The sequence below is a fragment of the Bufo gargarizans genome, chromosome 10, assembly GCF_014858855.1.
Source record: "Bufo gargarizans isolate SCDJY-AF-19 chromosome 10, ASM1485885v1, whole genome shotgun sequence".
In the NCBI taxonomy this organism is placed as follows: Eukaryota; Metazoa; Chordata; class Amphibia; order Anura; family Bufonidae; genus Bufo; species Bufo gargarizans.
Window position 1 is genome coordinate 77,389,042 of NC_058089.1, and position 26,811 is coordinate 77,415,852.

A 26,811-nucleotide genomic window follows, 5' to 3' on the forward strand; every position below is an offset into this window, starting at 1 on the left:
GAGCTGTTATTGACTACTCCACCGTGGCACCAGATAGCATACAGTGCACCGTCTTTTCTCAGATCACGTGTCCGTCTAACATTTTTGTTCACCCTTAGAGAGGATCTGTCAGCACTCCTGACATGTCTGCTTAATAAATAATTGTATAACATTAAATTAAAATTCTAAAGCATCTATTCTTATGGCTCAATCTTATGGCAATCACTTATTATTCCTACTAGAAGTTTATGAATGAATTGCCAACTGGGTGTTAACAGTTGGAGGTGTGCCCCTGCATAGTGTGACACTGCCCATTCGGTGGTGCCAGTGTCAGATTGTGCAACTGGTAACACACAATTGGCATTTCATTCATATACTTCTAATAGAAATAATAGAGGAATGGCACAACATAGAGTCATAGAGACTCAATAATTCGGATTGCATGAGGAATAGTTACTAAAATAAAGGTCTGGACTGTGTGATAAGAAATGCCTGTGGCAAGTAAAAGTAATTTTTATTTTTTTCACAGTACATATGATCCCTCCCTGCTTCTATCTTGTGGGCCAATGAGAAGGCTGCAAGAGCTTAGCAACTTCCCTAGCAACCAATAGGAAAGTTGCCTACCCTTTACTATATAAGAGAAACTCCCCACAGCCATTTTATGCTGTTTCATGCAGTTGTGAGAGAGAGAGGATTGTGATCTTCGTGCTGTGCTGAATTGCTGTGACTTCTCAAACCTCATACAGCGCCTTACAAAAGTGTTCACTCCCCTTGACTTTTTTTCGTATTTTGGTGCCTCACAACCTGGAATTAACATGGATTGTTTGAGTATTTGCATCATTTTATTTACAGAACATGCCCACAACTTTGAAGATGTTTTTTATTTTATTGTGAAGCAAACAACAAATAGGACAAAATAACAAAAAAAGTCAATGTGTATAACTATTCACCCCCCTAAAGTCAATACTTTATAGAGCCACCTTTTGTGGCAATCACAGCTCCAAGTCGCTTTGGATAAGTCTCTATGAGCTTGCCACATCTTACCACTGGGATTTTTGCCCATTCCTCCTTGCAAAACTGCCCCAGCTCCCTCAAGTTGGATGGTTTGCGCTTGTGAACAGCAATATTTAAGTCTGACCACAGATTTTCTATTGGATTGAGATCTGGGCTTTGACTAGGCCCAAAAGCCCAGATCTTTCCCATAAAACCACTCAAGTGTTGCTTTAGCAGTGTGTTTGGGGTCATTGTCCTGCTAGAAGGTGAACCTCCGTCCTAGCCTCAAATCACGCACAGAGTGGTACAAGTTTTGCTCAAGAATATCCCTGTATTTAGCACCATCCATCTTTCCCTCAATTTTGACTAGTTTCCCAGTCCCGGCTGCTGAAAAATATCCCCACAGCATGATGCTGCCACCACCATGTTTCAGTGTGGGGATGGTGTTCTTTGGGTGATGTGATGTGTTGGGTTTGCGCCAGACATAGTGTTTTCTTTGATGGCTGAAAAGTTCAATTTTAGTCTCATCAGACCAGAGCACCTTCCTCCATACATTTTGGGAGTCTCCCACATGCCTTTTCGCAAACTCACAACATGCCTTTTTGTTTTTGCTGAAAGTAATGGCTTTCTTCTGGCCACTCTGCCATAAAGCCGAACTCTATGGAGCGCACGTCTTATTCTCATCCTATGTACAGATACTCCAGTCTCTGCTGTGGAACTCTGAAGTACCTCCAGGGTTACCTTAGGTCTTTGTGCTGTGTGCCATGTTCTTTCCATTTGGTTATGATAGATTTGATGGTGCTCCTGGGGATCATCAAAGATTTGGATATTTTTTTATAACCTAACCCTGACTTGTACTTATCCACAACATTGTCCCTTACTTGTTTGGAGAGTTCCTTGGTCTTCATGGCAGTGTTTGGTTAGTGATGCCTCTTGCTTAGGTGTTGCAGCCTCTGGGGCCTTTCAAAAAAGGTATGTATATGTAATGACAGATCATGTGACACTTAGATTGCACACAGGTGGACATCATTTCACTAATTATGTGACTTCTAAAGGTAATTGGTTGCACCAGAGGTTTTTATGGGCTTCCTAACAAGGGGGTGAACACATACGCACATGCCAATTTTCTGTTTTCTATTTCTAAACAATAGTTTTATTTATATATTTTTCTCATTTCACTTCACCAACTTAGACTATTGTATTCTGATTCGTCACATAAAATTCAGATTAACAAAACATTGAATACGAAAAAAGTCAAGGTGGTTGAATACTTTTGCGAGGCAATGTATATATAATCCAAATAGTGTTAGATAGTGTAGGTTAGTGAGTGAATAGTGTAGCTGATAGGTTCCAGTGTAGGGTGTTAGGAACATTATATAGTTAGTTCATATATATATAATCCAGATATGTAGTGGTAGATAGTCAGTGTAGGTTAGTGAGTGAATAGTGTAGCTGATAGTTTCCAGTGTAGGGTGTTAGGTACATTAGTTAGGTAGCTGAAATAGTGAATAATCTAGCTGATAGGGTCCAGTGCAGGGCGTAGTGTAGGTTAGATAGAGATATAGTATAGTGTAGGCTTTTGATGTCTGCTTCGTGTGTGAAAAAAAAAAAGTTTTTTCTGTGTTTTAGGGTTTTGTGTGGGTAGTGATTAGTGTCGGCGTCTTTTTTCTATGAAAAAAAAGTATTTTTCTTTGTTTTAGGGTTAGTGTTTTAGGGTTTCGTGTTGGTAGCGATTGGTGTCATCGTCTTTTGTCCGTGAAAAAAACAAAACAAAAAAACCCTCTTTTTCTGTGTTTTAGGGTTAGTGTTTTAGGGTTTCGTGTGAGTAGCGATTAGTGTCAGCGTCTTTTTTTCTGTGAAAAAAAAAGTATTTTTCTTTGTTTTAGGGTTTCATGTATATTTTATTTTACCTTTTTTGCCCCATTGTCCCCAACCCAATAAAGTTTGCCCAAATTCCCTCATTATTTTCCTTATATATTTTTGTTGTATATAAAAACACATCATGAGTGCACGTGGACGTGTCGGCAGCCGTGGTCATGGTAGGGGAGTTGGTTCCAGTGCTGGACCACTGCCAGCACGGGGCTGCTCCTCTACTTATGAAGGGGCGGTCGCAGGTGGCAGGGGCGTCCGCCTCATCCATGATTTTTTTTGGGCCTGGCAGCTGCCCCATTTCATCTCAAGATGCAGAGGCAGTGGTGCAATTCGTGACACAAGCTAGTGGCACAGAGTCCTCTTCCCCGGCTCTGAGCACTAGCAGCCCTCCGCCTCCTGCAGGACCAGCCCTCAAGAATGGACCCTGATGCTGTTTGACAGCGACAGTGAGATGAACATCGTGGGGGTGGTAATGCAGGAGAGTGAGCTAGAGCTTGGCCCGGATGCTCAGGACCTTTTGGAAGGGATAGAGGAGGAGGAGGAGCAGGGGGTACCACCCGTCAGTACCCTAGTGATATCCCTTCTAACTGGTGCGGGTGGTTTCAGACACAGAACCCCCGCACCTAGCCAGACCCAGCTGTCAGCGAGGGGACAGCGGAGCCAGGTCAGGGGCTCCACGTCTGCTGCTCCCCTCAGTCAACCACTGGTCGACCTTGGGTCTGACATTACAGGGGATGAAGAGGAGGGTGACTTAGAATGGGTGCCACCTCCCTTGTCAGGTGACAGCAGCACTGATGAGGAAGATAAGCACCCGAGGCAAATGGTGCGCCAGGTCACCAGGGAGCCCAGTGGCGTGTATATAGTGTGCAGCAGGAGAATGGATGCGCAATGTCCATGTGAGAGATATTTCTGTGCTGTCCATACATACATGCTACAGACATAGTGCTGTGATGTTACAACAATACTTAGTGCACCAATCAGTAATATCTACTTAGACCTAAGTGGCGATTTTCACAATCACGAATATTTTATAAAACTCTATCTGCATATAAAGCGATTGGTCTGACATGCATCTGAATGCAAATTTTACATTGCGATTTTAGTAATGAAAAAAAATTTAAACGAAGATAGCAAATTCGCGAATTCACAAATATATGACGAATATTCGCCCATATATTTGCGAAATTTCGCGAAATCGAATATTGACCCTGCCGCTCAACACGAATATTTAGGTCCCCTGGGGTACACAAGAAATTACAATAAACATTTTTTTTATGTTAAAAAAAATAAAAATTCAAGCCACCGCCTTTCTCAATTTTGCATATAAAAGAACAATATAAAATAAACATAATTTGTGCCTCCTCTTTCAAAAATTTCTATAATATAAAGCAACTTGGTGTTGCTACAATCATACTGACCCACAGAATAAAGTTGCAATGTTATTTTTAGTGCACAGTGAACACTGTAAAAACAATTTCACCCCAAAGATTTTTTTCTTCTTTTCCAGTTCAAGATATGGTAAATTAAATGGTACCGATAAAAATACAAATTGCCCAGAAAAAATTTAACCCTTATATGGACATATGAATAGAAAATGTAAAAAGTTAGGGAATGTTTGGGTCCTTAAAGGGGTTGTCCGGGTTCAGTGCCCGGACATACCCATAATTTCACCTGGGCAGCCCCCCTGATGTTAGCATCAGAGCATTTCATACTCCGATGCACTCCCTTGCCCTGTGCTAGATCGCGCAGGGCAAGGGCCCTTTTATTTACAATAACACACTGCTGTGCGGAAGCGTCCACCCAGCAGTGTGTTCGGTCACATCACCGACTCTGATGGGCCGGCTTTAGCACTGCCCTAGCCGTTTTACAGGCTAGGGCAGTGCTAAAGCCTGCCAATCAGTGCTGGTAAGGTCACCGGGCTTCCTGGCAGCCATATAGAGAGCCGGTACGTCAACGGAACTCCAGAAAATGCCTTTGCCCTGCGCGATTTAGCCCAGGGCAAAGAAGAGTAGTATCACAGCATGAACTGCTCCAATGCTGAAGTCAGGGGGGCTGCAGGGGTGAAAATGGGGGTATGTCCGGGTTCAGCATGAAAATCTATTTTTACTTATAGCTCTAACTCATCATTGCACCCCTCAGGCCGGACAACTATCACCTCGTGTCGAGTCAACAATGTCCAGTGTCTTGCAATGTCCACTCATCCAACAGAGAAAGAGAGGGAAATTAGGAATTTGGACACGCTGCCACTGGAGGGACAATAAAGTTCTTCAAGCAGATATGGAAGTAGGAGGCTTTATTAGGACTATGGGGGACGTATTTGCGCCACTTTTCAGAAATGACCAGAAAAGGAGACATTCTGTGGGCAGGGAGCAGGTGGAGCTGCAGACCCACCACATATATCTTAAATACTAGGAGAACTATATTAGAACTATAATCCAACCTTCTTTTATACTGTATTGGCAACTTCTTCCAAAAATACCAATACCGTATCAAAACCTTCTCCTTCTAGTTGTTATGAAGCCAACTTTAATATCCATCTGAGCCTTAGAATCTTCATTGGCACCAATGCTGGACATTTTTCCATTTGTTCCCACAGCAATGTCTACTGTCAGGGGAAACAGGGATTGAGGGTGTTGATTTCAATATCCCCAACATCCTTCCTTCCAGTGGCACGTAGCAACAGCTTATTCCCTCTCCCCATTAGAATAAACATGTAACCTTGGCCAAGACGAGTGTACGTGTTTATAGTTTAATAATTTCAACAAGCATAACAATGCAAAGGAGAACAAGCATCAAGGGGAAGCGCAACAAGGATACAGAGTATAAGGAACATACACCCCCCTCCCCAAGGGGGAACTAAGATATGGTCAAATTAGTCATTTACCATAATGTAAAACATTGCTAGTAAAAAAAAGAAAAAGTACAGGTCATACATGGTAAATAACACATTATAGCATCAAATAAGTGAAAAGACAATATATAAAACAAAGCCCACTGAGGGGCAGCGTTCAATATGTATAAGAACCACCTAGGCTAGGGCAACAAGCAAGGGATTGAGCTGTAAGAAATGTGTTGACATTTAGAGAGAGAAGACAGGGAATGTTTACTGGAAGATACTGCGTCAATACCTTGGAGCAGACTCTTCTGTTCCTGCGAGTCCATACAATCACTATTTTGTCCGGTTGCCTGCAAGAAAAGTTTAAAATCCATTAGTGAATGCGCAGGTCTGAACGTAGACAAAGGCTGTATCTGCCTTTGCAGACTAATAAAAAAAACAAGCATAAACCATTAAATTAAACTTTAATTAAATCTGCCAACAACACTAAAGACATGCATACACCTTCAATGGCTGCCCGTTGAACAGCTATCTCTCCCAACTCCGAAATATACATACAGGCGCAGTTTGGCCGTGCGTGTATGTATTTTCAATGAGAGTCCTCTGGTGACAGATTATCTCCATGGACAACAAAAGATCAGGCGTGATATTTCATAGCGCTCAATTCTTTTCTTCCTTGAAATCATCTGTTGAGGGAGAATCAGGAGCTCCAAAAATACGTTATACAGTGCGCCAATTCCACCGGGTTCAGCTTCCAGCACCAGGGTCCCTTCTCCTCTTCTTCTAGTCCCTGCTGGACAAGAAGTTTGACATTCCATGCACAAGTCACCACTGAGGTTACCGATTGCCAGCAGCTGGAAGCAGTGGACATCATGTCACAGTGCCGGTCCAGCAGGGACTAGAAGCAAAGGAGAAGGGGGTTTGGAGAAGGGTGACAGGTTCAAGAATAGACCAATATTACTGCTGTCTTCCAGAAGCATCTCCACACCTGTCTACAGGTTGTGTGTGGTATCACAGCTCAGCCCCAATCATTTTAATCGAGACTCAAACCATGGACAAGTGCGTCACTGTTTTTAGAAGAAAGCAGCAATGTTTTTCCCTTAATATTTTCTTGCAAAAATAAGACAATTAGCACTATATACTTGAAGAAAGGAAGGAAAAACATGATAAACATTTTCTGGTGTAAAGTTTAATGAATCCAATGTAGAAACATCCCAGGCACGCTTCTGAATGATATTGGACAATATAACCTGGCTCATGCCGTTTCTGGCTTTGGTTTCAATCACGCTTTTACTTCAAGGTGACCGTCTTAGTGCTATCATGATGTGAACAGTATACTAATCATTAGCATTAAATGTCACTTTCCTTTAAGAGGATGTAAACTCCTCAGAAGGTTGCACCAAGTTTAAAAATGTCATATTTTATACTCTGTAAATGCTTTTCTTGAATGCTGAAGGACATTCACCCACCTATACATAGAGGACCAAGACTCTGTATACATACCGCTCATTAGCTGGGGTATAATTGAGCTGCAGAGGTAGGGAGGGGACTGTCTTAAGCTGGCCATACATTTGAGATAATGATTGGCTGATCAGTCGTCCATGGGGTCGTTCTTATGAACAATACCACCAACTAAACTGCCTGACCAGGAAGTCAGTTTTTTATAAAAACAGACTCCCTGGTGCTTGAGCACAATGGCAAGTGATCGGCTGAATTCAGCCAATTTGCACGGCAGGTCAATTTCCGCGCAGAGCTAATCTGCAAGGTGTACATGAGATTTGTCTAATTTCACACACTTTGCTGGTCTGGGGCATAACTAGAAATGACTGAGCAACTTTTTAAAACGGGCACCCCCAAGAAACCTCTTTGCCACCCCCTCCTCCTGTGCAACCCCCACTCCTGTGGTTAGTCAAGCTCTATCTCTCAGACAAGGCCCGGCAGCCCCTCAGTCTGTTTCCTACAGTGTTACTGTATATAATGTCATTGTATAACAATGTTCATAGGGCCCTGACAATAACATCTTTTAGTCCTCATCCTGAGTGGGCCCCTGCTGAGGTCAGGCCCCAAAGCAGCTTCCCCTGCTTCCCTTATAGCCATGCCCCTGTTGCTGGTACTGTATAACGCTGAGGCTCTGCCACACAGAAAAAGTAACATAATCCGCATTGTGCAGTACAGATTTGTAAGCAGAAAGCCCACATGAAAATAGCACAAAACTGCAATAAAAATACCACATAAACCCCCATTTATCATGGTTTTTATGCAGATTTTATGTTCATTTTTTTACAACCCCCATTGAAGTTTATGGGGAAATACATTCTACAGAAGGTGTGTAATAGCTCATCCAACTGGTAGTACCGCAGTCCTGGGAGTACTACAATTGTGTATAATTATGTATATATTTGTTATGTAATGTTTTATTGTTTATTTGGCCGTATGTTCCAGTTAAGGAAATGGATGACAAGGGTTAACACAAGGAACAGGGCTTACCACTCTGTTCCTCCCCTCTTGGTAGGAGTGGGCTGGTCCTGCTTCCTGTCAGGAGCCAGAGTTCCTGTTGAGCTACAGTGTGGAGAGGAAGCACATTATAGAGCTCCTGCTCCTGAGAATGCTCCTCCAAAGAGAATTGCAGAGATACAGGCTGTTGAAGACAGCCAGCACAGTAACCAGCTAAATCCAGCATTTGAAGTGTTGTACTGATTATATACAATTATTAACTATTAAAAAGCACCTTTAATTAATTACGTAGTGGTGTGACAACCGGTTAGCCTCATAATAGCCACGTGCTGCATGCCGAGTCCAGCGTGACACATAACTTTGATTTGAGTCCAGCATTTTTTCTATTCAGCACTGTAGCCACTCCCCTATTCACTTGTTCAGACACTCAAAAGCCCGCAGGTGGTGCTGATTAGTGTAATGATGCCCATTCAAACATCATAAAGTAAACTGCGTCGGCTATGTTTTGGTGAGGTCTATCCTCACTTCCGGTAAACCAGTAGAAGCGGGAGTTATTTGGCGTGATGAAATAACAACTTGAAGCTTCTGGAAGGAAAATAACTGGCGCATGACCGTTATATAAGAAAGAAGACCGGGAGAGTGGCGTTACTGCATGCATGCACGGGATTTGAAATGAGTACTTCGGAGCCACAAGAAAAATAAAAAATAAAACGGTAGATAATAAGATAAAGAAAAACGAGGCATGATTTGTGATGTCATTCGTTCATTGTAATAATTGGCAGGAAAATAAATAATAAGGAATGCAAAGGTACTATATTACTAATGTGAAAAAAGGGGGAGGAATATACAATTAAAATTAGCAATTATAATAAGGGCTAGTTTGTTTAATTTGGTGATAAACACAGGACAGGTTCCCTTTAAGCTGGATTTACATGGCCTGATGTTCGGGCAGATTATCGGGAACAAATGTTCCTACGAATGCTCATTCCTGATAATCTGTCCGTCTAAAGCAGGCATGCTCAACCTGCGCCCCTCCAGCTGTTGTAAAACTACAGCTCCCACAATGCCCTGCTGTAGGCTGATAGCTGTAGGTTGTTTGTGCATGCTGGGAGTTGTAGTTTTGCAACAGCTGGAGGGCCGCAGGTTGAGTATGCTTGGTCTAAAGCTACCACAGATCACCCGAGTGAATGGCTGGATCATCGGGTGAAATGATCTGAGGTGCGGACATCTCAATCATCGATCCCGGGCAGCAGATCTTTATAAACAGAACTCTGCAGCCGGCAAACCATGATTCTGTATCCATCGCTCATCCTCATACCGTGGAGGTGATCGCTGCATGCAATGCAGAGCTTCACCTCCACTTAGTAACACTTCCTTCCTGACAGTCAGCTGCTCCTTGCAGCATCTAAATGCACAATTTTCACAATGAAGACGCTGTGTTGATGTCCTCTTCATTGTTTGCGCTGGTACATCGCTTTATATTAGAGATAAGCAAATCTCTTCTAATGAATTCGTCTTATTAGCAAGACAGCCCCCCACAGATGAAGAAGAGCCCACCTGCCATACGAGTGACACTGCCGGACATCCTGACACTATCTCTTAGCTACACCGCTGCTGAAACTCAAATTTACACTTCCAGGTAGTGACACGTGCACAGTATAAGCTTCGGCATAGGCAGGAGACTGACTGGGCCGGACGTGATGTCCCGTCCTGTCAATCATACGGCAGGTGGGCGCTTCTTCACCTGAGAGGACAGCCCACCCACAGATGAAGCATCCTGGCTAATGAGACAAATCGATTTGTTAGACTCCATTTGCTCATCTCTACTTTAGGGTCCATTCACACATCCGCATTTTGTTCCGCATTCCGCATTTTGTGGACCGCACATGGCCGGCACTATAATAGAAATCCCTATTCTTGTCTGTGTCTGCGGACAAGAATAGGGCATGTTCTATTTTTTTGAGGGGCTGCAGAATGGAAGTGCATCTTTTGTGGCCCCATTGAAAATGAATGGGTCCGCACCCGTTCCGCAAAATTGCGGAACGGATACGGACCCATTTTGCGGATGTGCGAATGGACCCTTATTCTGTATACTGTACATTCATTTTAATGAGACTGTCACCAGTTTTACGCTGCCCTATCTGAGGGCAGAATGCATTTGTGACACAGACCATGGTTCAGACATAGCATCACATGGTTTTTATTCCCAGTCCTTTTGTTAAAATTCCTACAAAGCAGGAACCAAGTGCCAGAGTCCACTCATAGCAATGCGCCCTGCCCATATAGTGCAGCGTAAAACTGGTGACAGATTCCCTCTGTACAGATGAACGGCTGTGCCTGTCCACACATTGACAGTAGGCTCCTACACATTTCATGCAAGAAGAGTTGTAGGAGATTTTTGTGATAAACCCTTTAATTGACATTCCAGATGTTTCGCCACATGCTGAATATCACTCAGTAAGAAAGCGCTTGTAACTGTGAAAGCTCAATATAAAATGAATATGAACACATACCATTCACAAATCAAAAATAATAGCTATTCAAGAGCTTATCAGAAATGAGTCACGGGTGACACATTTCACTAATGCAGTCATTTCCTGTCAACAGGTCTTCAGAACAGCACAGTCTGGAGTCTTCCAGAAATGGGAATGCCTAATAGCAGGGAATGGCTTGAAGTAGACTTACAAAGGTCATAAAGCTAGATCTTCTCGCAGGGATATTATAGGTTTATAAGAAAGCTCAATATAGCCAAATAGGTTACCTCGAACCCTATAATGAAAAGAACAAAGATAAATCCATTTTTTTTATAGAGGGCATTTGAAAGAACTAGTAAAAATTGATTCTCAACCTGTTCATTATAACTTAACCCATGAAGAAATGAAGGCGTTAAAATCGCTAGAGAAAAATGAACATATTGTGATCAAGCCGGCTGATAAGGGAGGGGGGGTAGTGATCCGCGATAAAACAAGATACAAGGATTTTATAAAACCAAGGTTAGGTAAAAGATAGAAAAGGAGAATTCATTATGTGGAAAAGACATATTGATGATTGCCTGCTGATTTGGAAAGGAGATTGTGAGGGACTAGAAGAATTTTAGTGTTATATCAATACGAACTAATGGAAATCGCGGTTTACAGGAAATGTGAGCCGCAAGTGTGTTGATTTTTTGAACCTTACCATTTTTGTTGATGAAGGGAGATAAAAAACAAAAACATATTTTAAACCTACAGACACAAATGCATATATTTCCATGACCAGTTGTCATTACAAACCTTGGATTAAGAATATCCCTAAGGGACAGTTTAAGGCTGCTTTCACACTCGCTTTTTGGGTAAATCGGTCATGGATCTGCAAAAACTGATCTGTTACAATAATACAACGTTTGTATTATCCGTTTGTATAATCTGTAACATAGCCAAGACGGACCCGTCATGAACTCCATTGAAAGTCAAAGGGGGAAGGTTCAGTTTTCTATTGTGCCATATTGTGTCGTTTGGCTCAGTTTCGTCAAGCGGACAGCAAAACGCTGCAGAGCGGAATGGAGACTGGACGGAGGCAATCTGATGCATTCTTAGCGGATCCTTTTCCATTCAGAATGCATTAGGGCAAAACTGATCCGTTTTGGACCGCTTGCGAGAGCCCTGAACGGATCTGACAAACGGAAACCACAACTCCAGTGTGAAAGGAGCCTAAGAGAGTATATAGAAACTGCACTAATTTGCATGACTATGAGGAGCAGAGTAACATGATAAAAAACAGGTTTTTAGATAAAGGCTATAAGAAGGAAGAACTAGATAGAGTTTCACAGAAGGTGGCTGAGGAAAGTGTTCATTTGGAACAGGTTAAGATGCAGCAAATGAATAGAAGGAAAAAAAGACTTTCGCTTGAGTTTTATTACACAATTCCAAAATAATGCAGGGCAAATAAAGGAAGGTATGAGAAAGAATTGGTCTGCCCTTAAAAATGACCCCATATTAGGAGATATTATCCCAAAAAATCCTACAGTTATTTTTTTAAAAAGCACCTAATCTAAAGAATAAACTTGTACATCTGGTAAAACTAATAAACATTGTTTCACATGGTGCGGTTTTTGTTTACCATGTAAGAATCGTCTGAAAGCAAATAAACTGTGCAAAAAACAGACAGTGGTTTCTAGGAGCAACGGTACCACTCCTAAAATAATGGGAGAACTCTCGTGTGAACGTCTGGGTGTTGTCTACATGCTGGAGTGTCCATGAGGCCTCCAGTGTGAAGAACGGACTACTAGGAAACTAAAAGTCAGAATTCAAGAACATATACGAAATATAAAAAAAGGATTAGATACACACAGTGTCTCCGCACATAAAAAAATATATACATAACAGAAACCAAGAAGGTTTGAGGTTTATTGGACTTGAACAGGTCCATAATAACTGGAGAGGGGTGGTCCATTGAATAGAATACATAGAAAAGAAGAAGAATGGATCTATAAATTGGGGACTTTGTACTCTGATGGTTTGAATGTTGAATTTGATATAAAGGCCTGTCTGTATAATATATACATAAAATATGGGGTTGCCATTGATATGCAGCACATTCAAGAATTGTGAATCTGTGACTGCAAATATAAACCTTTGGTAACAATATGGGGAAGTTGGTGTGACATTTTCTCACTTGCAAGATAGATATCATAATGTGGGTTATTTTATGCAATAAAAAAAGAAAATGGGGTTATGTATATTTCATGTGGGGTTATGTATATTTGGATATCTATTAGAAGGGGATAAGTGTAGCAAAATGTAAAAACTAAAGTCCATATTGACACTGGGGTGGTGAACGATAAGTGGAGCTGAGATGACGGTGGGGGAATGTAGGTAAAATCTTTGTGGTGTAGGAGAGAATAATGGAGCAGAAGATGAATGGGTGTAATCAACCATAGACTAAAAGAGGAGGAGACAGAGGTATTTTCATGGATTTTAAAGTTTAAATTGTTTTTGAATGCAGTATGTGTTTTTATGTATGTGAATATGTTTGTATTGGAATTTTATAACTGATATGGGGAATTTTGCTTTATTATAATTATGTGAATCGAGGTAACGCCCACATTACCTTGAAAAAGAAGCAATCTAGATGAGTCCACAGGTGCCCCTGACGAAGCGGAGGCGAAACCCGGGTCGGGCGTTTGATGAGAGGACGTGCACATTTTATATGATTGTTGTTTTATGGATCTTGTGAGTAGAATAAATCCTTGTATTTAAACTCAGTTGGCAGTACTTCACTATGTCGGGCTATTTCTTCCGTTCTCTAGGAGATTAGAGCATCAACTTTTGTGATAATCCACGCAGGATACTGAGGAATAACATCGCAAAGACACTCCTTTTTTTACTCCTAATCTAAACTTATACCTATTCTGAGCAGCGTGGTTTTCTCTTTCTGTTTGCTTTTCACAGGGCAACTTACAGAAACGTATCTTCATATGTCTCTCGTATTTTTAGAGTATAAGTACTCGTGCAGTTGTGCATCAATGGGGTTCAACTGCTGAGAACCTCACAATCATGAGAACAAGACCTTTCACCATTTTCTCAAGCCAGGTGCCGTGCTATAGAAAGTCACCTTATATCCATGGTACCTGTTCAGCACCTGGACGGCCATGACTGTGCAGGGAAATGGCCGTCCAGGTGCATAACTACGGCAGATCCACGGCAGCTTCCGAACTGTCTTAAATTTAGACCATTTTTTACACCTAAACAGGAGTAGAAAATGGTAAATGAGACAGGCCTGCCAGCCTGCCCCCTTTGCCACCCACGCCCCCTTTTTTTTAGACCTGGTGTGAGTGCGGAAAAGTCTCAGATTGCAACGCAAAGGACCTTTGCACCACAATCTGCACCAGAAAGGTTCATAAATGAACCTTGAGATGCTTTCAGTGGTGTTAAATTTTCCACAGCACGTGGATGAGATTTGTTAAAATGCCATCCACATGCTATTTTACCACAAATCCACAGCATTTACACCAAATGGGACTGACCACGCACAGTTATCAGCTGCAGAATAAGGTAACCCACATCCTCTACATTCTGCTGTACATTATACATTTAACTGAAGAGGCCTCGAGAGTGAGATCTCAGATACGCAGTAAATATTCTTCACATGAAGTAGACAAATGTGAAAGTGCCGCAGGCGTAGTCACAGAACGCTCATCTGCAAGCTTAGACAGGTTAAAACAGATTCCTATGTTACCAGGAAAGTTATATCTACTGTATAATAAATGCACCTGAGCTCTCAGTGCTATGATAGTGATAACTCTTTTTATGTTGCAGTGATATTTATTGTATATTTTTCCAGCTAAAAACGCCTGAAAATAATCTGAACCACAACATTGGAGTGACATTTTTGAGCAGCTCATACAAGGTCAGTATGAAGTAAAGAATAATATGATGCAATCCAGCAGATGTGTCCATGCTTCCACACGATAGAAAAAAGCTCCAGCATCTCTGGTGGCCAAGACTGTGCACATAGGCACGCATGCGCAGCAGCACCCATCCCAGCCACCTAGTACATACGCTGCTGGATTGCAGGGTGGTCGTAACCCCTGGAAATGAGCTATGTATATAATTTGATGGAAAAATATATCCACCCAGCAAAGGAGGCAATATGGAAAATCACAATACAATAGTAAGTGCTTTGTATTAACTTTGTCTACATGATAAAGTCAGGAAACCCCTTTAATGTCTGGAAGTGGCTATGGAGCCCAGATAACAGGTGTCTTGGTGGATTGGTTTGGGTGGAAAGTTTTTCAAACCATAGTAAATTCTCTTTTAGTAGTTATGGATAATTGATAAGGAGATACCAGAGCCTTCAGCTGCATTCAATGTGGAGAGCATTGTGAGAGCTGGATGTGGGTCCTGGGGTGTACCATAGTAGATATCTACTATTTTAGAGAGAGGAATATCTCATAAAATGTTGATTAGAGGGGCAGTCTATGAATTATGTGATTTGACATTCATATATATCTCTAAAAGTCATTGGGGGTGAGCGGTGGGGACTTACAGGGGTTATCTCATCTTAGACGATGGGGGCATATCGCAAGGATATGCCCCCATTGTCTGATAGGTGCGGGTCCCACCTCTGGGACCTGCACCTACAAGGAGAACAGAGCCGGGGAGATTTGTGTCTGGAGGACCCCGGGTTTCCTGGGGTCTGTCCACCACCAGGCGCAGCTCCCTGCCTCTCCCATTGAAGTGAATGAAAGCACACTACGCATTCGCGGCCACCGCTCCAATTCATTTCTATGGGCCAGATGGAAATGGCCGAGCCAACGCTCTGCTATTTTTCGGAGGCTCCATAGAAATGAATGGAGGGCGGCTGCGCATGCGCAGTGCGCCCTCTTCAAGTTTCTCCGCTCTGTTCTCCTTGTAGGTACGGGTCCCAGAGGTGGGACCCGCACCTATTGGACAATGGGGGCATATCCTAGTGATATGCCCCCATTGTCTAAGATGGGTTAACCCCGTTAAGGAGAATCTCAAGGTTTCCTATACTTTTAGTATGGCTATAGTGATATAATTGGTAACTTTGGGTTGTTATTCTAGAATGGGAGGGCACGAAGAGGAATTGGTGAGAGATCCTCTTCTATGGATCTCCAAAGTTTATCTTTTAGTCTAATCTAGTCTATGGTATGTGAAATGTGAATGGATTTGTAGTAACGTCTCCAATCAGGAATACTCATGCCACCTAAAGATTTAGGGAGGGAAAGAATTTGACTATTAATTTGTGCTTTTTTGGTACCTCATAGATAGGTAAGTGTAAGTTTCTGTAAAGAGTCATAGGATGAGCGTAGGCATGGCTTGCATTAGACATGGTACTTTTGGGAGAATTATCGATTTGATTAGGTTTTTCTTCCTAACCATGAAAGTCTAGTAAGGGTTGAAGTATATAGGTCTTTCCAGGAGGTACTGAGCTTTATTCCTTAATAAGTTATGTGTGACTTGGGCCACTGATATGGGATGTTTTAAGTGAGTGATTTTAAAGTCAATTGTTTCCTATTTATTGAGGTTTCTTTGACATTGAAGAGCTCTCTAAACTACTTCAATAGTGCTTGAAGTCTCGGGAAAGCGGTTGCAGGGTTTGAAAGTATTAAGAAAAGTTCATCTGCAGATGGCGCTATAAGAAAGCCTTGTATGGATATGCCTTTATTCTGAGAGGATGTTCATCTTTATTGTAGAAGAGGTTGTACAAATATAACAAAAAGTGTTGGGGAGAGAGGGCAGCCCTGTCTGGTGACATTGAAAATACTGAAGGGAGGAGTGAGGGTGTTGTTTAGTCAAAAACTAGCAGAGGGATATGTGTACACAGACAATATAGCATCATATAAATGATGGAGGAATTTAGTAAGCATCCAGTACTGATCTCCCTATCACTAAACTCTCCCCCCTTCAGTCTGTCCTAAATGCTGCAGCCAGGCTCATCTATCCATCCAACCGCTACACTGATGCCACTAGTCTGTGCCAGTCACTTCACTGGTTGCCCGTCCACCACAGAATACAGTTCAAACTTCTCACCCTCACCCACAAAGCTCTGCACAGTGCTGCACCTCCATACATCTCCTCCCTCATCTCCATCTACCACCCTACTCGTGTTCTCCGTTCTGTTAACGACCTAACATTAGTAACCTCCATAATACGTACCTCTCACTCCCGTCTTCAAGACTTTTCTCTAGCTGCACCTACTGGAATACTCTGCCCCGGAATACTAGGTCAATCCACAACTTCTCCACCTTCAAACGTGCCTTAAAAACACATCTTTTCAGGCAGGCTTACCAAGCTACCTAAAATCACTATTCCCTGAGTAAACCTCCCCCCACCAACTCCTCTGGTCTTAACTCGAACCTCTAGTAGTCCTAAACCCGAAGCAGATCGGCCGGCACCACTCCTGTCAGTTCAATAATGGCTCAAATCCTACTTATCACAATAAACTACCGTATGTGTCAGCCCCAATTCTTCATAGATTGTAAGCTCTTGTGAGCAGGGCCCTGACTCCTAGTGTTTCAGTTGCATATAAGCCAGTTCGTTTTGTTTCGTACCTGAACCCGATGAATTTGTAAAGCGCTGCGGAATATGGTGGCGCTATATAAATAAATTGTATTATTATTATCTCCTGTAGGTCCAGTCCACCCATTGAATATATGCAAACCTATTAGCTCAAATAATGAAACTGATATTACCTACAGTAATAAAACCAGAATAAGTGGGATTTGTGGGCAATAGATAAAGAAAAGACAACACACCTATGGTGCTACACCTTATACACATAACAAAACAACTTCCCCTGTCAAGCTTATTTAACCCCATAGTGACCACCAATATGCTTTTTTTACTGCGGTCACTAAGGAGCCTTTTTATGGTTGCTCAGTGTAAGTGATGCACGGGTCTCACTTGAAGCTGACACCGGGAGCTTGGGTCTCGCACTACAGCCGCGCTCCTGTTCTAACGACCTAGATCGGCACTTCTGCTGGTTCAAGCCTATTCACTTGATTAGGATGGAGCCATCACAGTGATGTGAGTAATTACACCTGCTCGCCACTGCAATATCAACAGCAAGCTCATGAGAGCGCTGCATTCTCTTCAAACAGTTGATGATAGGCCTTAAATGCCGGTAGATGGTCCCCCACTAAACTGATATTTATATTAATATAACAAAAGCGGGCAACCATTTAAAAGGGTTTCGGTCATGGGAAAAATCTTTATGTAGCTGACTGACATTAGCCATGTGCTAATGTCAGCAGTACATACCAGTATGTTTGTTAACTCCCTGCCTGCCGTCGTTCTCTTAAAAAACTGACTTTTATAATATGCTAATTAAGCCTATGAGGGTGTTGCTGCAGCACCTAGAGGCTCGGTCTACTCGCCTTTTGGCACGACCACGTTCACTTGATTGACGTCCTTCTTCTCTGCATCGTCCTCATATTCCTGCGCCTGCGCCGCCCCGTTTAGTATTCGGCGCAGGCACAGGGAGTGAAGGACACTCGGCTGCTGCCAGCTTCCTCACTGCGCCTGCGCTGATTACGCCACAGTCCTGCCTGGCAGCAGCCGAGCATCCTACACTCACTGCACCGAATACTAAACAGGACGGCGCAGGAGCGGGATTATTAGGACGATGCGGAGAAGAAGGACGTCAATCAAGTGGACGTGGGCGTGCCAAAAGGTGAATAGGCCGAGCCTCTAGGTGCTGCAGCAACGCCCTCATAGCACCTAGAGGCTTCATTAGCATATTATAAAAGTCATTATTTTAAGAGAACGGCGGCAGGCAGGGAGTTATAAAACACACTGTTATGTACTGCTGACATTAGCACATCGCTGATGTCAGTCAGCTACATAACGATTTTTCCCAGGACAGAAACCCTTTAAGGCCCAAAACAGGCTGGTCACTAGAGGTTTAAGCCAAATTTATCAAGTGAAACCATTTAAAAAGTTACTGAAATCAGGAGTGCCTGTGCAACATTTGATAAATTTGCCCAAATTATGGCAACGCCAACTCCTACAAAACGAAATTTTAAAAATTCCCCTCATGATAAACCTCCATCCTGATATCTTATTTAGGATTGCCTGCAAGGGGTTTGTTGTACCATTGTTACCTGAATGCACCACAAGCTGATCAACAAAATTCTAAGGCAAAGAACAGTTAAAAACACTCTGGAATGACATCTATATTTATTTAGAAGGTTAAAAACCAAGCCGCATGAGAAAGAATGAAGTAAACCAGGTTTACACAATATCTGTATTACCGCAATCCTATATCTCAGCATAATTCTCAGAAACCATAAGTGCCTAAGCAGAAGAATCATATTGTACAGCCCTGACATGTCCAGAGTTGCGTACGGTATAGGAGAAGACTTTCTATGGCAGTAGAGACTTTTCTTCTGTGATTTTCCAGTGAAGACTTCCACTGCAGTCTTCATTCCTCAGAGATGACTTTGTTAGATTAAAATTAGCTTTTCTAAATTTACCAGTCTCAGCTGATCCCGCGTAACACCGCTACCGTAAACCAGCTTCAAAGTTAATCTATGTTGTAATTACTCATTCCCCATATCTCCAGCATAGGAATTAGAATATCTCGTCTCTGCCAGGTCCCCCATAAGAAATCATGCAGATGTTTAATATTCTGCAAAAAGTTTTTACTTAAAAGTGCATGTCAGTAGCACAATGTTAGCTGTCCATACACATTAGATATCAAATGAACTAACTGGATTTGGCAGGAATGGCTAACCATCTAATACGTATGGGCACAACCTGACCGCCTCCCAATCTGCAACCAGAGCAAATGTCAGGACAGATGAAGATGAGGGTGCTACATTTCAGCTGCCTGATCAATATTGGGCCGTCAGGTGTCTTGCAGTGGCCTTCTCCCTTCCTCCAGCTATCTGATGTGTATGATCAGCCTTATCTGTAACATGTCCCAACAGAACAAAATATCTGAATTGCCCCCCCCCCCCCCCAAGGTTGAGTGGGAACATTAAGGCTACTTTCACACTAGCGTTTATTGCGGATCCGTCAAGGATCTGCAAAAACACTTCCATTACAATAATACAGCTGCATGCATCCGTCATGAACGGATCCGGTTGTACTATGTCTTCTATAGCCATGACGGATCCGTCTTGAACACCATTGAAAGTCAATGAGGGACAGATCAGTTTTCTATTGTGCCAGATCGTGTTAGAGAAAACTGATCCGTCCCCATTGACATACATTGTGTGCCAGAATGGATACGTTTGGCTCCACTTCATCAGACAAACACAAACGCTGGTGTCCGCCTCCAGAGCGGAATGGAGACTGATCAGAGGCAAACTGATGCATTCTGAGCGGATCCTTTTCCATTAGGGCAAAACTGATCCGTTTTGGACCGCTTGTGAGAACCCTGAACAGATCTCAGAAACAGAAAGCCAAAACGCCAGTGTGAAAGTAGCCGAAGTGTCAGTGAACTTAAAAAAAAAAACTTTTGATATGTCATAGCAACATATCAAAGCTTTTGATTGTGCTGAGACCCCCACTGATTGCTCGATCGAGGAAAGAGAAAGACTCACATAACGTGCTCTCTCTCCTTGCTGCTTGAGAGGTAATAGAGACAGCCCATAGACTTTCTACTGAGCCTGTCTCCTACAGCGAGGAGAGAAGGGAAGCCATGTGAGCGGGTCTCTCTCATTCTAGCAATCAAAACTTTTGATATACCACTATGATATATGAAAGGTTTTTTGAAGCTTCAGTGACACCTCAGGGGACAATACAGGGATCTATCTAATGATATTTTCCTACCCAAGCATGCAATCATCAGAAGAGGGAAAGCTTTCACCCTAAGCACAGAAGTTTGTTTTACCTATTGTTCTATGGAAGCACGCTAGACTTAATTTAAAGGGAATCTGTCACCATGATTCAGGACTATCTGCAGTAATACATGAGTAAGAACTGCATATAGGCAATGTTCTTATTGCCCTCAGAGCTGCACTCAAATACATTGTCAGGACTTCTGTGCATGCACACATGAGTCCTCTCCATTATGTTAGCACAGCAGTTCTAACTGTGTATTTCAGTCCAGAGGGCTGACAGGGGGCAACCTGGGGACCTTAGGAAAATAAAAAGAGAGTGATTTGAACTCCTGATGTATTACTGCAGATAATAGTCCAGACTCGTAGTGACAGATTCCCTTTAAGAAGGGAATTCTCTCACTATCCCCAGTTCTGTTTCTTATTCTTTGGACAAAGAGCTTGGATTCTATTGGTAGACTGTAGGGACTCTGTCTGATGTATGAAGAACACAAGTGTTGCCTAAACTAGGAGCTGCCATTTTAGCCTGGATACCCCAATCGTACTATTCAGACAGCATGCCCAGCCAACCTCTCTCCAGTTGTGTGAGAGGTTTCATAAGGACGGCATGGTGTTGGCGGTCCCTCAGGTCTGTGCAGCTGCAGAGCACCATGGCTGCACACCTGGGGGGCCTCTCCGTAGAGCCTCATGTGTGGATGGGAAACTCTGCAGGCTGACCCTGTATGTCCGATGGGCTGCAGCAATCTGACCTCTTCTTGTAGCACAAACTTGGCAACCAGAATGAATGTGGCATTATTTACAGTTATAGACTGACTGGAAAGGAAGACCAGAGGGTCTACTGCAAAGGGTTATTGAGTTGGGATTTATTGTGCCTTATATACTTAATAGAAATGTATAGGCAACCAAACGGTTAATATATTGGTAGACTGTCTAGGTTGGACGTGGTCTGCCCACTGGTTAGTTAGTGGAGAGTCTAGTTTGAGCAGAGCAAGAGAAAGCTCTGTGAGTGAAAGCTTCTGCAATGGAGGCCCAAGCTCAGAGAACCTTTGTTTCTGGGACTTTAGCTGCTAAGAAAGCAACTTCTTTACCAGAATACTCCTGAGAAAAGGAGATATGAAGGTCCTGAACCCAACCAGCCATTCAACATTCAGGCAGCGTGGTGTTCCTTTGTTTATATTAATGCAGCGGAAAGGATTATTGCCTTCGGCACTTTGAGAAGTTTGCAGAAGAAGTTAATAAGAACCTAACTGCATGCCTGAGGTTCTGTTGAGAGACTGTAAAGTATCCTTAAAAAGAGAGACAGGGAGTACTACTATTACCATCATTGTTGCTGCCTATACACTGCTACTGGGAGAATCCTTCATTGTGATATACTTTAGAACTGTGCCTTTTTAGAACTGTGTCGTCTTCTACTAACGCTACCATCTTCAAGTCAGTAAAGAAAGATTTTATTTATTGCAACCTGCAGACTAGTCATTGATTTCATTATGCATCAGCCGACTCTCTGCATCTGTTCCCCTGCCTTACACCCTGCCAAACTGTTCATCATCAGAGGCACCTCAACTACCACCAGGCAAGAGTCATAAGATCAGGGTGTGCCCCAAGGGAAAAAAAGGCTGCACCCTCCAGTCACGGCGCGGCCTTCGGGAGTGCCAGAGTGAAGATTGCCACCGTGAACTGTGAGCACTATCACCACGCACAGAGCCACCACTACTACTCTCATCCTCCACACACTGCCCTGATGAAAGTCAAGGCAGACAAAAAGTGGGAGGAACTACAGCAGTGCACATTTTAGCAGAGGGCTCTGACAGCTTTTTGGTGGCTTCCTTAACATGGGTGTCCACATATTTTTTTTTTAGAACTTCCACACCTTTCCAGCTGACTCTGATCCAGCCCTGCTTCTCTTTCTTCCCCTCGGGGTACAGCCAGTGACATATTGTTGTAGCTGCAGTGTTGAAGTTTCATACACCTCTGCAGGCAATAACTGGCTTCAGTGGTCTTGGGCTGTGCACAGCTGAGGCCAGTGATTGGCTGCAGCGGTATACAGAACATCACAGCTGCAGCTACAACAGTACATCACTGGCTGCATCCCAGGGAGAGGAAGGAGAAGCAGCACCCCGGCAGTTTCAACTTATAGAAAAAATAACAAGGACAACCCCTTCAAGGAGGCTATTGCTCCAGTGGTGATACTGGAGAAGGCAGCCATCTGCAGCAACACCTACTTTCTGAGATAGTAAATCCTCATGGAAACGAATTTGATTTACTTTTATGAAGAGATGAGTAAAGGTCGGAACAATATGGTGGCTGTGGATGTAGCGTTTTTGAAATGTACAAAGGCATTTGACGCTGTTTCTCATAGACGCCATGGGTAAAATTAAATTATATAGGTTTAGAAAGTATAATTTGTAATTGGATGGAAACTGTCTCAAAGACCATATCCAGAGAGAGGTTGTAAATGATTCCTATTCTGAATGGTGTACCCGAAGTTAGATGCTGGGGCCACTATTATTCATCTTATTTTTTAATGATGTAAAAGATGGGATTAATAGCATTATTTTAAGATGGTTAAAAATGCTTACATTCCCTCTTACAAGAAGCCAAATCCTTTTGCATCTACAGTATGTGCCGTCACTGTCCCACCTACTGTTAACCCCATTATTGTGGCAGTGCTGCCCACGTCGAGGGGCTGGACTGTTATGTGACTGCTCACTGTGAAAACACCAGTAATATGATTACTATCTGACATGCACTTTAATATGTTATGTGTGATATGCCATGTAATGTGGCCTATGCTGCAGTGACCTGCCAGTATGATCAGTAAGGAATGCAATGTCTCAATGCTATCTGTAAGAAGTATATTAAGAGTGGTGATGTCACAGGGATAGTACATGTGTGAGCTGTACATCCTCACACAGGATATCGATGGTCCTACAGGTACTGTATGCATCTGGGTACTCATAATCTGCATGCACTATATATCCTAGAGGCAGTAAAATTAGGAGATTTGATTGCTCTGATGGATCTGTAGAAAATAGTAATAGCATATTGGGTCAATCATCTGCTCCTAAGGACAGCAGGATTCTATGCTGTATTAAAAAAAGGCATGGGGAAAATGTATCATTACCCCCGACTGCAGTTTGCTGGCGTAAAAAAGTTGCAAACCTTGTCTTAGCGACTTTTTAATGTCATTGTGCCAATATTTAGGGGCACCACTTTCCTGGCACAAAAGAAGAGTGAAATCCACTTTGGGTGCATGTACTGCAGGTAGATGTGCCTGTTTTATGACAAAGCGTGCCCCTTTTCAGAAATTAGGCGCATCCTCCAGCAGCACAGGGGATATAATAGACCGGTGTAAAATGCTGGTCTATGATAAATGCCCCCCATGAACATAGGGATCAGTCCGGTCTAAATTACATAACTTGAGTGCTAAAAAGTGTTTCATCCAATAGCTCAAAACTGCTGAAGAAAGTCTTTCCAACTACTGCTCAGGGCAATGATGGGGTGTAGCGGCGACGTGTAATATACAGCACGTCTTCTTCACTACAGCCAGTCCTCATTCAGTGTCGGCTGGAGTACCTAGCGCCACCAGTAAATTTCATTCGGGGGGCCCACTGCATAGATACATGTAAATATTACCTGCCCACACAGTGACAGACAGCAGCAAAACACTACAAGATCATTGATTATGGGGGTCCCTGCACTGACGTCGCGATGGAAGGTCCTGGGGTAAGAGGATACTGGCTGGCCTGCCTCTGTGCCTAGAAATATTCTCAGTAATAATAAACTAAGTAGTTTGCTAAATAATCTAGCCAGTTTTTATATAGGCTGGTTGAGCTTCTGTACATTGCAGTCTACTGTATCATGTGCCACTTGTGCAGGGAGTGGGCGGCTAGGGGCCCACCTTACTCAGGGGCCCACCTTCACCTGTTCCCCTGTGGGCCTTCTGGTCCTGTTTAGAACATTCCTTGTTCCTAGGGAAGGACCGTTCTGTGTTTACTGCAAAGTCTAATCTTACAAGTAAAGATTGTTGAATGATTTTAAAGGGATCTGAATATTTCATACTGAATTACACTACAAGGGTAAGCAAGTGACAGAGACATAACTTGAGGCTCGTGGACCTTCTGATTTGGCAGAGGGGCATTTAGGCCCAATCAGTCCCCTTGGCCCAAGTGTGACTGCTACCTCCGCCTACCCTATAGCATTGCATCTGTCCAGGGATGTATTCTTAGCAACTGTCAACTGACAAATGGCCACGGCTTCATAGAGGTTGTTTCCAGGATGAAAGGTTGAACCTGGTTGCGCTTTCTCCACGTTTTTCAGTTTACTAACTTTTAATGAGGCCTCTGTGCTTGTCATGTAGGCACTCCAGACAAGTCAGAAGGAAGAAGGTCAGCTTGCCTAGCATTTCTAACTGGCTGAGAGGGTTAACTGAGGAATGTGCCTGCTATTTAGGCATCCTTTTTAAATGATCAAATACCCAATGTATTTATGTATGTTATAAATAACCCCATGAATTATGATGGGTCTTGATAACAGACTCCCTTTAAAGAATGCTTAAAGGCAACCTGTCACCCCGATTTTGGACCAATATCTACAGTAAAACATGAGTAGTACTGAGGGGAGTCCAGATCTTAATTTTTTTTTATTTTACTACTGCCCCCGATTCCCCAGGGGCACTGAGATATACAGTCAGGACTGCTGTGCTGTGTTAACATAGTGGAGAGGACTCATGCAAAAGCATTTCAATGCAGCTCTGAGCTCCGACAGGGGGGTAACAGGGTGCCGTACAAAAAAAATATATAGTGATGAGGACTCTATGGGGGTCATTTATGACCAGACATACACCACTTTTGTGACATATATCTGGCGCAGATTCTGGCACATGCCAGATTCTGTCGCAACTTTTTCTCCGTTCACGCCAGGTCTAAAAAAGAATATATTCATTTCAGTGAAAGTACTTGGCCTTGGTCCGCTATCCAGGATATAATCATCTGCAGCCCATACATTGTGACATCATAATGGAATCCTTGGTAATATCATCCACTGTCCTTACATTGTGATATCTTAATGGAAGCCTAGGTACCATCATCTACTGACATACATTGTGACTCCAAATGAAAAGCTGAATATCATCTATTGCTGCCCATACATTGTCACATCATAATGGAATTTTGGATACCACCATCTTTTAGTGTGACATCATAATTGAATACCGGACACCATCACCTGCTGTCCATACATTGTGACATCATAATGGAATCCATGTACTATCACCTGCTGACCATATCTTGTGACATCATAATGAAATCCTGGATAACATGTTCTCCTGCACATAGATTGTGACATCATAATGGAATCCATGTACTATCACCTGCTGACCATATCTTGTGACATCATAATGAAATCCTGGATAACATGTTCTCCTGCACATAGATTGTGACATCATAATGTAATCCTAGGTACCATTATCTACTGACATAAATTGTGACACCATAATGAAAAGCTGGATATCGTCTATTGCTGCCCATACATTGTCACATTATAATTGAATCTTGGATACCATCATCTTCTGCCAATATATTGTGACATCATAATGGAATACTGAATATCATCATCCATTCCCCATACATTGTGACATCATCATGAAATCCATCTACCATCACCTGCTGACCATACATTGTGCCATCATAACGGAATCCTGGATACATCATCAGATAGATAGATAATAGATAAATAGACAGATAGATAATAGATAGATAGGTATAGATATAGATAGGTATTTTCCTCCCAGCATGTGCTGCTGGGCTGATTTACAGCCAGGTGAGTTCCGGTCCAGGTTTTGGCAGAACCTGGCTGTCCTTAAATAGGCAGCTGGGCTCAGAGGCCAAGTCTCTGTGTTGGGATCTGGGAGCCTTGTGTCTGGATGAAGTCTTGTTACCTGTTTGGCGTGAAAACAGGTTGGTGCTGCTATGGTCAAGGACTCTTTGAGGCAGAATTACTGCATGGTGTGAATTACCACCAACACCGCAAGGTGACTTTTTGTTTGTCTGCTTGTTTTGTCACTTCCCTAAACTGTGAATAAAACACTGAAGTGTTTGATCCCAAGAACTTGTTGTTGCCTCTATACTGCGTCCACTAATCCTGTCTACCAGAACGAAACCCCACAATTGGTGGAGGATGTGTGCATGAGCAATGAGGCTGGCATGAACGCCGATTTTTTGGGGTTTCTGCATTTTTCAGACACGGTTGTATGTAGTACATTAAACCAGCTGTATTACAACCAGTGCCCCACAACAAAATAGAGGCTGTTGTGAAGGCCCTCATGGAGGCTAATCTGCAGCAGTGAGAGACAAACTTAAAGGGTTTCTACCACTTGCATATCACATAT

General features: G+C 42.8%; 1 protein-coding gene across 4 annotated transcripts in view; it reads right to left on the reverse strand.

The window, feature by feature from the left end:
* The window catches only part of EHBP1L1 (EH domain binding protein 1 like 1), a 124,481-nt gene that overhangs the window by 61,417 nt on the left and 36,253 nt on the right, over window positions 1-26,811 (reverse strand). For all 4 annotated transcript variants that reach the window (XM_044269618.1, XM_044269616.1, XM_044269617.1 and 1 more), the window contains exon 2: window positions 5,973-6,030. In XM_044269618.1, coding sequence (XP_044125553.1) covers window positions 5,973-6,030 — 58 coding nt within the window. The remainder of the gene's footprint in view (window positions 1-5,972; window positions 6,031-26,811) is intronic.